Source organism: Onychomys torridus, chromosome 13 (genome assembly GCF_903995425.1).
Source record: "Onychomys torridus chromosome 13, mOncTor1.1, whole genome shotgun sequence".
Taxonomy (NCBI): domain Eukaryota; kingdom Metazoa; phylum Chordata; class Mammalia; order Rodentia; family Cricetidae; genus Onychomys; species Onychomys torridus.
Genome location: NC_050455.1, coordinates 28915933 through 28928200, shown reverse-complemented (window position 1 = coordinate 28928200; position 12268 = coordinate 28915933). Strand labels below are relative to the sequence as shown.

At 36.0% G+C, this 12268-nt stretch overlaps 1 protein-coding gene across 7 annotated transcripts in view; it reads left to right on the top strand.

The window, feature by feature from the left end:
• The window catches only part of Nr3c1 (nuclear receptor subfamily 3 group C member 1), a 167930-nt gene that overhangs the window by 68995 nt on the left and 86667 nt on the right, over positions 1-12268 (top strand). For all 7 annotated transcript variants that reach the window (XM_036204621.1, XM_036204619.1, XM_036204617.1 and 4 more), the window contains exon 2: positions 1443-2657. In XM_036204621.1, the coding sequence (XP_036060514.1) occupies positions 1456-2657 (1202 nt within the window). In that variant the 5' untranslated portion in view covers positions 1443-1455. The remainder of the gene's footprint in view (positions 1-1442; positions 2658-12268) is intronic.

Sequence of the window (12268 nt, the reverse complement as noted above, 5' to 3'; positions counted from 1 at the left end):
GATTAAGGGAGCATCGCGTTTTTATGAAGTTTTGTTATGGTTTCGGGCTTGAAAGGTAGCTGTCAAAAAAAAAAAAGCAGGTGTGGAAATTCATCAGGGCTCTTTTGCTATCTCGTGGTTAGAGATCCTTGTGGGATGCACAGGACCTGGGTGGGTTCTGAGAGAGAAGCCATGTACAGGGAAGATTCCTAGGGCAGGTTCCACCCTCTCCACCTTCCTTACATTCCCCTTTCAGTGAAGATGGTCATAGTTCTTAGTGTCTTACAGGAAAAGTTTACCCAAACATACTTATTGTAGTCTTCGCCAACCTCTTAAAACGTTTTGTTTATTAATGTTTGTTTATTAATGAACGATCTGGAGAAATACAATTTAAATAAGCGAAGGTTGAAAACTGCAGAGAAAATTTTTCTGAGCATTTTCTTGGATGGGTTTTACTTGAATTTATATGTGATTCCACAGTCCAGTTTCTCTATTTTTCCTAGTATCCCCATATTTGGAAAGAAAAAAATCTTAAATTTAGAGATAAAATCTTTTGTATTGAGTACATTAAGCAATTTTTAGAAAGAAATATACCTCAATTAATTTTGGTGTTAGGAGTTTTGGTAAGATCTTTTCTGTTTATTTAAATAAGTTAAAACTGTAGTGAAGAAGCCAGTACAAATTCTCTGCTTTTTAAAATATACATTTTAGGCTATATACAATATATATCATTTCTTCTATCCAACGTTTGGAAGTTGAGGCTACTAAACAGGCGCCGATAGTGGGAAATGAAGGTTACAAAGTAAGAGCATTTCCCTAGCCTATTACAAGATGAGAAGAACAGCACCGCTTGTTTTTTTTGTTTTTTTTTTCAAATAAAATATGCATAATTCACCAGGAGGTTGTACCTTGAAAGGGTTAGATGTGGGGGGATTGGCACAAGATGTAATTGTGAATCATAAGGTACAAACAATTACAGGGTAGCGTTTATCAAATGTTTTATGTGTTGGTTTCCAGAAAAGCAGTTACCGCTGATAGAAAGGGGGTTAGAATTTTAAGGATCATGCTTTAAAAAAAAAAAAAAGTTAAATACTTTGACATCAACTTGAACCTTTAGAATAATCACTGATAACAAATTACAATTCCTATGGTTGCCAAAGCTACACATTGAGTGAACAGGATAAACAGCCAAATTCAAATCAATTCAGGATAACTTTGTCCTTGCAAATGAGCTGCTTTGTGTGTTTTAAATGTAGCACACTGGATGGGAGCAGGGGATATAGCTTTATTTTAGAAGATAGAAACTATTCTGATAATGGAGACTTTGATTTGGGAGTTACCTAAAGGGTTCATTTAATAGGCTGTCTCTCACTAATCGGATCAGAGATAATACGATTTTATAGCTTATTATGACCTCTCTCTCTCTCTTTCTCTCTCTCTCTCTCTCTTTCTCTCTTTTCTAGTTAATATTTGCCAATGGACTCCAAAGAATCCTTAGCTCCCCCTGGTAGAGAAGCCCCCAGCAGTTTACTTGTCCTGGAGAGGGGAAATGCGATGGACTTTCATAAAAGCCTAAGGGGAGGAGCTACTGTGAAGGTTTCTGCATCTTTGTCCTCACTGGCTGCTGCTTCTCAGACAGATTCCAAGCAGCAGCAACAGCAGCGGCAGCGGCAGCGGCTTCTCCTTGATTTTCCAAAAGGCCCAGCAAGCAATGCTCAGCAGCCAGATTTGTCCAAAGCCGTCTCACTGTCCATGGGCCTGTATATGGGGGAGACAGAAACAAAAGTGATGGGAAATGATTTGGGGTACCCACAGCAGGGCCAGATTAACCTTTCCTCTGGGGAAACAGACTTTCGGCTTCTGGAAGAAAGTATTGCAAACCTCAATAGGTCAACCAGTGTTCCAGAGAACCCCAAGAGTTCAACATCTGCTACTGGGTGTGCTGCCCCTCCAGAGAAGGAGTTTCCCAAAACTCACTCTGATGCATCTTCAGAACAGCAAAATCTAAAGAGCCAGCCTGGCACCAATGGTGGCAATGTGAAGCTGTATACCACAGACCAAAGCACCTTTGACATCTTACAGGATTTGGAATTTTCTGCTGGGTCCCCAGGTAAAGATACAAATGAGAGTCCTTGGAGGTCAGACCTGTTGATAGATGAAAACTTGCTCTCTCCTTTGGCTGGAGATGACGATCCATTCCTTTTGGAAGGGGATGCAAATGAGGACTGTAAGCCTTTTGTTTTACCGGACACTAAACCTAAAATTAAGGATGATGGAGATCCGATCTTACCAAGCACCAGCAGTGTGACGCTGCCCCAAGTGAAAACAGAAAAAGATGATTTCATTGAACTTTGCACCCCCGGGGTAATTAAGCAAGAGAAACTGGGCCCAGTTTATTGTCAGGCAAGCTTTTCTGGGACAAATATAATTGGTAATAAAATCTCTGCCATTTCTGTTCATGGTGTGAGTACCTCTGGAGGACAGATGTACCACTATGACATGAACGCAGCATCCCTTTCTGAACAGCAGGATCAGAAGCCTGTTTTTAATGTCATTCCACCAATTCCTGTTGGTTCTGAAAACTGGAATAGGTGCCAGGGATCTGGAGAGGATAACCTAGCTTCCTTGGGGACTATGAACTTCCCAGGTCGATCAGTGTTTTCTAATGGCTATTCAAGGTAAGTTAATGCCTTTCTGTTTCATCAGAATGATAAGCTTAAGATAGTTTGATACATTTTCGAATCCGTTTATCACATTGTGTTTTCTAGAGACCTGTATACTTTTTCAAATTACTGAGTAGAAATGGTCTTTTGAAAGTAGGCATGTTAGAAAATCTAAAGGACTCACCTGTGCAGAAGCACTTTGGGTGCTTGGTTAAATAGTAATAGTTTCTCACTGGTCAATATTGAAGATTTTATGTGAATACTTTAAGTCAGAATTGCTCAGTAACCAGTATCTTAAGTAAAGCTGATGTGAAATCAAGAAAATACGATGTGTAGACATATAATACGTTTATTGTGCATATTAATTTAGCTGCTTTAGAACACATTATTAGAAGGAAATGCTTGCATAGTTAAAAGGGCTTTGCTATATGTGTCCTGTGTGAAGTGTTCCCTTTCAGGTAAAGGGTTAAGATCGGAGTAGTAACACTGAGCCCTGTTATTCCACCTGAACCTTCTGAGTTTTGAAATGGTTAAAGCAGTGTAATGTGTAATGACCTGGAGTACACTAAAGCAGACACTTGGTGCCTGCTTCCCAGCCTCTTTAAGGAAGGAACTGGTGCATGTGGCTCTCAGATGGTCCTGTAGATACTCAGATAGGTAATTCATGATTAGAATTTTCAGGCTACAGTTAGCAAGGACCATCTGTGACTCTCTTCTTGTTTCTCAGTAAGGTAGACATGTACTGACATTTCTGTCTAACCTCACAAAGGTCCGTTAGAATAAAATTGGTGTGTGTGTGTGTGTGAAACTTGTAAGTTAAGATAAATGTACCAGTAGGCTTAGGTTCTTTACACTGTGCCTTCATCTTCAAGTCCCGGAAATGCTAGCTTATATGTCTATTTTAGGTGTGAAAGGAAAGAAAATGGATTGTAGTAATACAAGGCTGACTAATCACTTAGGGGTTTGTTTTGTTTTGGAAGAAAACAGAGTCCTTTTTTATGTAGTCTCATCAACTTTTTCTTAACTATTGGTGATCTTACTGTTCCTATTAACTAGTCCTTTGAGAAGATTTTACTTAAAGCCCATGAAAAGAATGTTTCCGGTGTAGTCTTTCACTGAGCAACATCCTTATAACTAACTCTTTACCATCCCTTTTTTCTCTGATGGTTATCCTGACATTGACATACAAAAAGGCATTGCTTTCCTCCATGTGTAGGAAGCTTATATTGGGGAAAAATTAGATTTAGACTATGCTATATTTTTCTAATTATAGCTTATCAAGAGGGAAAAAAATCACTTTTGTTCTTGTTTAGCCTGTGAGATGGGTAGTTACTATTTGCACTGACTATTAGTGACTACTAATCTAGTACTCAGAAATCAGTTGTCTCTTATTTTGGAGAAACTGTTGCAACATTTCGACTCTCCTTTTTGAATTGGGGGTTTAAGATATTTCCAACAAGGAAATTTAAATAGTTTCTTATTGCATAAACTATGTTTTTCAAATGTTAAGAATTGTGTTATATTTTAAATTTTCCAGTTTTTGATGATGGCTTTCATTTAGTTGACTTTCATAAAAGTGTAATTACAGTTGATTTGATTATCTATAGAGAGCTATTACATTTATTTATAAGATGTGATTATATAAGGAAAAACAATACATTTAGGAAATTCCTTGTCCTGAAAAACCATCATAAAACTTTTAACTTTTTATTATGAGAAAAAATATTGTAACCAAAACAGAACTTGCATGCACTATGAATTTTCATTAAGGCTTATAAAATCTGGGATACAAACAATAAGTCTCACCCTTGAATCATTCAATAATTGTAGTGCTTTACCTTTTACACTTATGGTATATAAAACGTTCACATCTTTGTTGAGCCCGTACCTTTACAGAGGTAGATAAAGCTATGATGGTATGGCACTTCCGAGGTTCTTTCATGTCCAGGAAGTGATTAATTTTATACTGACATATGATTTGGATTTTAATCACTAGTGTCTTTTAGCACGGTGGAATTTCCTAATGGGACATGGGCAGTGCTTGAAAGTTTCAGGGTTGGCGCTGGGAACTGTGATAGCCCAGAACCAAGCTTCACCCAAATATATTGGGACAATGTTTCCTTTCTGACCATTATTGAATTCTTCTATTGTTTCCAAGCAGCAGCCCTGGCAGAACTAAAGTTGGTTGCTCTATATCTATGATGCATGGTGGTTGCCAAACATTAGCTATCATCAGTGACCCTGAGTCACCAGCCACTAAATCAACATGCTGAGGTAACAGCCTGATGGAATACTCTCTGACTTTACATAGAAAACAGTAGTGTCTCTAGTAACATCGCTGGGAAGGTTTTAAAAAGCGTACTTCCTAATTTGAATTTTTAAATAACTAAAATGTTTCCCCTCAGAATGTTAATAAAAACTATTTTGGTTGGGGATTTAGCTCAGTGGTAGAGCGCTTAGGCCCTGGGTTCGATCCCCAGCTTAAAAAAAAAAAAAAAAAAAAAAAAACTATTTCATATTGTATTCTGGAGAAAGCAATTTCTACAAATATAACAGTGCACCACGACATCAGGTTAGCACATTAAATTATAAAGTTATGAATATCATGATTAAGATTTCCTTGTTTTGTTTTTAAGGTTTATGTTCATTGATGGAAAAGGTTATTGATGCTCAGATCCATTCTTAGTAAAATAAACATCCAACTTTAACACTTTAAAGTTCAGTGAGATTAACATAAGCATAATCGAAGCAGGCATGCTTCTGAATAATTTGATTTTCCCCTACCATGTTTCACCTCAGCATTAAATGGTGTACATCGCAGAAAATAACTGGAGTGAATTAAAAGGATTTCAGTGGAGTTAGAGCTTTTAGGGATACTTGTGAAATTTTTACAAGTTGACCCTTTCTTGAGAGGTAGATGATTAGAGAAAAAGAATAATGCAAGATGGACTTACAGACTGAGTCTGCCTGGAGTATAGGGTTATGGTAATAATGGGTATTTAATGACACTACTAAAACTTAAGTAGATTTAGACATCTCTTTTGATTGGTCATATCTGTGTCAAGTTTTATAAAAGTAATAAAACTGAAAAATTGTAGGAATGTGGGCTGAGTGAAACACATTTTGTCCCTCTCTCATTTTGCTTATTAATGTCAGGCTAGTTATTTTTCTGAGAAGGAGATGAAACATGAAGGAAAGAGTAAGTAGGCTCATTTTGGCCACAATTAGCCTTTCCTTTTGATAGGTACTTGTTTAATGTCTTACCTTGTTCCTGCCTTCCGAAGATTCTGACAGTGGGTGTTCCAGTGGCGTTTTGAGCTTACTGTTTCTTGAGATCCATTTATATAACATGATTTCTGGATGTGATTTGCTTTTGAGCATATACTTATGTGCTTACATGTTGTTACCTTTATGGAAGAATTGTTTTCTCTTTGTAAAGATCAGTATGATTGATTTTATATGAGAAATTTGAGCAACTGTGTACTCAGGTGTCAATTTAGTATGGAATGACTAGTACTGAAATGTGTAACAAGCCATTAGTCACCTCTTAATGAAATTCTTGTAATATTTCTTTGGCTAATCCCTGTATACTTTAATTGACAATTTAACTGTATTCATAATGTTGTTTTGTCTGTTTCTGCTACAGATACTTTGACCATTTTCCATATATTATTAACGTTTATGAATTTTGCGATTTGTTCTTAAATATACTTTGCACAAATGTAGGTGAAATGCACGTTGTAGTTGATAAATTAGTAAGAAGGTAAAGATCACTTTAAGGGCTTTTGAAGTTTTACTGAGGGGAGATTGTATCCCATGGTGTATTTTCTATGAGTGCCAGTATAAAGACAGTGCTTCTAAATTCCCAGTGAGTTATGTAAGCCGCAACGCACTCTAGCCTGGTTATATTGGGAAGCCTTCATTTATATTTCCGTTAGGTCTGGAGCACATTTCTTCAAATACATTTTTTCTTTAATGGTTGTACATATTTAATTATTATGAGTTTTTAGGTCTCACTGTGTGAGTAAATTAAACAGGCACAATAAGTTCATGTTGAGCAGTATTGACTGCTCTGGAGCCATCTTGGTAATATTTTTGTCAAAAGTAATTGTTTAATAGAGTATAAATAGTTACCAAATTAATAAGCATTTCTCTATATTTGTGAGTTATGCAGAATATAAATTGGTGAATCCCACTGTATAAAGAATTTCTAAGGACTGTTTTATTGAATTAAGCTACAACCAAAAAAAAAAAAAATCAATCCTTGGTCTTTACAAAATAGATCAATGATTTATTTCTCTAGCTTCATTCAGCCAACTGCTCCCCCTTTCCTCTCTTTTGGTTTTGTATTTTCCAAGTTTTCCTAAGGGAAACTTACATTTTTAAAACAAATCTCTAAAGTGTTCCTTCCTTCTTCTGAGTCACGTGATCATCTCTATGTTAAATGACATTTGGGTGTAACCTTTGATGATGTCTTTTTTTATTTTACAGACTAAATTTTTTTATACATTACAAAGTTAATTGTAGCTAGTGGCTTCAACTTCCCCCCGACTCCTTGGGGGAGGGACAGAGAGAGAAGTAACAGAGGCATGGAATGGGGGGAGAAAGTAGAATTTTAGGACAGTTCCACATACCAACCAGTTGGATCAACAGTTAGTCTTCAGATGTTACAAAGGGGGTCACCCATCAGTTCTGAAGTGACACTTTAGTGGGAGAAGGAAAGGGGCAGAGTAACTAATGTTTCCAGTTAGGTTGTTTCTTGTGATGCTTCATTACCAAAATAAGGACAAAATTCACATCATACTTTTATTTCTGCCAAGATTAATTTCATATTTGTCCTATTTTAATTTAAGCTGTTATTAAAAAAAATCTAATGATGTGAACTTAGTTAAAATAATCATGGTGCCTTATGTTGTTACAACCATTTCTTATTTTATAGTGCACTTTACAAATAAATTATCAACTGACTATGAAGTACAACTCTTTCCATGGATTATCTGTTTTGATTTTTGGGTTTTTTTTTTTTTTTGCTAGGATATTGAGTAAATTAGGCAAATATACAACATAAATTATTGGATTCTGTAAGTACTAGATAGCCACTTAAACTATTTATATTGCAATAGAATCCTTAAAATTAATTATTTTGAATGAAAACATGTCATCCCTTAATTTAACCTCTGAGCCAATTTAAATATTAGTAGCTTTTCTTGATTGAACTATGTGCTTAAACATACTTATTTAGAGTAACCCAGCTATTAATTTAAATACTTCAGAATGCTTTTTTCACTTTAGCAATCTTCAACATGATTTATAGTTCCTGTAATCCAGTTTGTTTAATAAGGTATCTTTTATAATTTTTCTATTCATATATGGGGTCATAATATACATATATATACATAGATATATGTGTGTGTAAGGAGAGGAGAAAGGTTGACTTACATGTTTACATGTGACTGTCCCTCGGATTTTTATTTTTTGTTATTAATTTGAGAGTTTAGTAAGTATGCAGTTTTAAAAACTTATAAACTTATAGTTTATAATGTTTATTTTAAATAATAAATTACCCTTTATTCTAGTTTATTTCATAAGTTTCCATAATAATATTTAGCCATGGCTATTATGAAAGTATGTTTGATAGCCAGATTTTGAAAGCTATTGTGAAATGATGTCCAGTGCAGTTCATAATTTGTTGTTTCATGTTGGAGCAATGCAGTGACTTATGAACTTATGACTGTCACATGAAGAGTAATGCTTTACTGGTTTGCTAGGGACACTTTTATGTTGTCATCATTTTTATGTTCTGTTTTATAATTGGGAGTTCAGGCTTCCTTAATTTTAGTATGTGAAATTTGGTTTTTCCCCCTCTACATCCCTTCCCAATAATCTGATATAGGTGTTCAATAACAGTAATGATAGGAAAAAAAAAAAAAGACCTGGGTTCTAAGGCTAGCCTGAACCAAGTGCAAGACGAAAAATGAACTTAGATTTGTACTTTTATAAGATACAGGCTTGAAATGATATTCTTGATAGCACATAAAATGTAAATATTGTTATAGTTGGACTCAAGGTATAGGCCCTTGAGTTCTCAGGGCTTATTTTGATTGTTAGGTAAGAGATTATCTCTTCCCATTCCCTCATTTCCCATGAGAGATTGAAATCATGGCCAGGATTTAGGGAAAGACCATAGGCATCAGTAGGTGTGCAGCCACCTGGAACCACCCTAGTGGCAGCTATCAAGGCAGCAGCATCCAGGGCTCTTCTAGAGGTCTAGAAACAGTAAGTTATAGACATAATGCTGCCCGGTGACTTCCTAAGAGTCGCTAATCCTTTATTTCCTATATATTTTGTTAGTATTTTCTCTGGTGATTGAAAACTAATTTGGTAGCAGCTGTGCTACACATACTATGCTACATACAGTTCATGCTATCCACTTCTCATACATTCATCTCACTTAATGCCTTAATTCTTGGACATTCTTTATTTTACTTGTTATATTAAGTTTTTGAGACTGTCAGGATCCAAGTAGGACAAAAGCAGCTGTTATTTGGATTTTATGAGTAGAAAATTTAAGATATTTAAAGAAAAAAAATAAGAAGAAACATTAATACTGATCTGAAAGGAATTAGTTTATATTTGATGGGTTAGAAATTCCTCAATGACCTTAAACACTAATTGTCCACCAACAGTGAATCTTAGGACACAATGCAAAGGAGAGCTGTGACCAAGCCTCTGCTCTGTATGTATGTGTGTAGTCGCTTACTGTGTCCTACAGGTTTCATTTAAAGTACCTAGCATCCTCAAGGATGCTGTGGCGACCTCTCCTTCATGCATATACGCACACACAATAAAAGTAGTACTCATTAAAAGCTTAAGTAAATATGTAAATGTAAGTTTACTTTGAAAATTAAAAACTCTTAACCAAAATGCAAGCTGGTAGTTTTAATGCTTTGGCAATTCTGCTCAGCTTAAACCAAGATGGCCCCATTTGCTAACAGAAAGGCATCTGTGCCTCTAACATAGGTAGTGCCTATCAAAAAGCACTGGGAACCCTTTTAGTGCCTACTATGTGCATTCCCCCAAAGGGTCGTGAATCTGTTTTATCTAGGCTTCTGTAACCTTAATGTTAATTTATTTTTCAAGGTTTTGTTTTGTCTTGTTGAAGGGGAGTGCCTCCATCAGTAACCCTTTTCCATGGATTTTATTGCATGTTAGGTATACCGTCTTAAATTCAGTAGCTATACTGATAACTTCAACCACATTATTGTTAAACCCGAGGCTGTTCCCTTTCTGGTTTTATTGTCTGATACTCGTAAGTAATCGTGCTTGCAGAGATGGCGTGTTATTGAGAAGCTTTTGATTTTAAGAATCAAAAATACCAACACTTGGTCTAGGTGCATAGATTTGGGAGGACTACAAAACATGTTTAAAGACATCCACTAACTTTTTTCTTTGATGGTTAAAAAAAGCTGCAATAAGGTCTGGAGAGAAGGCTCAGCAGTTAAGAGCACTTACTGCCCTTCCAGAGGACCTGAGTTCTATTCCCAGAATTTATATCATGCAGCTTACAACTACCTTTAAGTCTCTAGTTTCAGTGGGATCCATCACCTCTGGTATCGTCAGGTACCTTTACATGTGTGTAACCTACCCACATATGCATGCACATAATCAAATATAAAATAATCTTTTAAAAAGAGTTTCACTAAAAACAAATTAAATATATACATATACACACATATACATCTATGTGTGTGTGTTTATGTGTGTTGCCAATTATGGGAAAAAATGGCAGTTTAAATTTATAGATGTATTATTATAAAACCTGAGTTTTACAAATTGAAATAGCTTAATTAGAACATTATGTGAAACATCTCCTCTGGAATCCAGCTGAGTTTATGAAGGATAAAATAGAGAGTAGGATAGATAATTTTTAAATATTTTTCCTCCAAATAGAAAACCCAGAATGAATGTTTATTTGTAAGCCCCCACCCTGGGAGGCCATGTTGTTCCTGCTCTTCTTTTGAAGCCATCTTGAGACACCTTGTAAAGCAGAAAAGGAGACTGAACTCATTAAACTGCAGTTTTACATCAGTATTCTTAATCAGAAAATGTCTCTATTCCTTAGCTTGAAATGAATTACTTTCAGAAATGTAACCTTTCTCCGGTTATATTTGTTTCTGTTGAGGATTATTTAAAAGAATTCAGCTAGGGTGTTCTTCCCCCATTCTCCATGTTCCCCACCACTCCCTCTACAAGATAGGCTCTTACTGAGAAAAGGCTGCCCCCACGTGTCTCAGCAGGCTCCACCATTCCAAGCTCATGCAGGTACTTCTATAGAATAGGCCATGCTTCTGTGGTCCTCCCTCGAGAAGGTGGTGCTCAGTGGGTAAGTCCTGGTTTGTGTTTTCTGTTAAGTTATAGAGGAATTTATGTAAACAGCTTACATATTTCTTTTTTACTATAGTGCAGCAAAAGTAAAGATTACTTCTAAGCCTGATTTTTTTCTCTCTCTCTTATGTTTATTTTATGTTCTAGAAAGTAGGGCCTATCTTTGGCTTGGACTTGAAAGGAATTTGGTGATTGCAGATATAGAGTAAATACAGTGTGAATTCCTCCAGTAATTTCCAAAGTACTTGAGGCCCTCATTCCAGCTCCTCCATGTCCTGGAGCATTAACCATTTGACAGTCACTATGGCAAAAAGTGCACCAACGTTATTTATACTAATAAAATAGTCTGAGTTACAGGTTCAATATGAAATTCAAATATTTTTACTTTTATTCTTCAAAATCTAAAATGGGAACTTTTGCTTTTACTCACCGCTATTTAAGACCTCAAGAGTTTTCATCATAAGTCTTACTGTTATTTATTTTTCTGTTTATTGTTGACAAAAATGTTGAGATGAGTAGATCCTGGCCTTTGAAATCATGACACATGCCGAACCATTAAGGTAGCATGTCTGTTGCGTAACCATCGTGTTAGGACTGAGGTTTTTGCAAGAGAACTTCTTTGTTGAGAATGGTCTAAGAACTTTTTTTATAACTCTATGGAAAACAAGCAAGTTTCTTAAATACTTACTATTCTTCCTGAAAACATGATGTCAGTTTTCAGTGGCCAAGAAAGGGGGACAAAGAGCCATCATTGTGATGTAGCAGATGGGACAGTATTAAAGTCTCTGGGCACTAGGGTTTAATATAATCTATGGGAGAAATGTTAAAGAAGAAGAAAAATATGCATAGAATTCCTAGTCTAACTTACTGAGGACAAATGACCATTTAATAAATAGTGTCATTAAACAGAGCCATGTTGCTCTAATAAAACCACAAACATGTTCAAAAGAGAAAATAAGGAAACCAGAAAGAAAAGTTAGAAAGCCATGAAAAAAGAACATGAAAATTTTAAATTTCTGTCTGGTGACTGGCTGTTTGATTTCTGTATGCCTCAGCTTCCAAATGGTACTGGGACATCTGTAAGAGGCCTGGTGATGTCATTATGTTGGCAAAAGGAAGAGCTCCAAAGACATATTATAGGAAGCAGATTCTTGAGGGCGGTGTCTACTAGAGGATCACAGGGGTCTTCCAATTGCACTTCAATGGCAAATACCTGTAGAGCTGGGCCCTGGTCACCAACA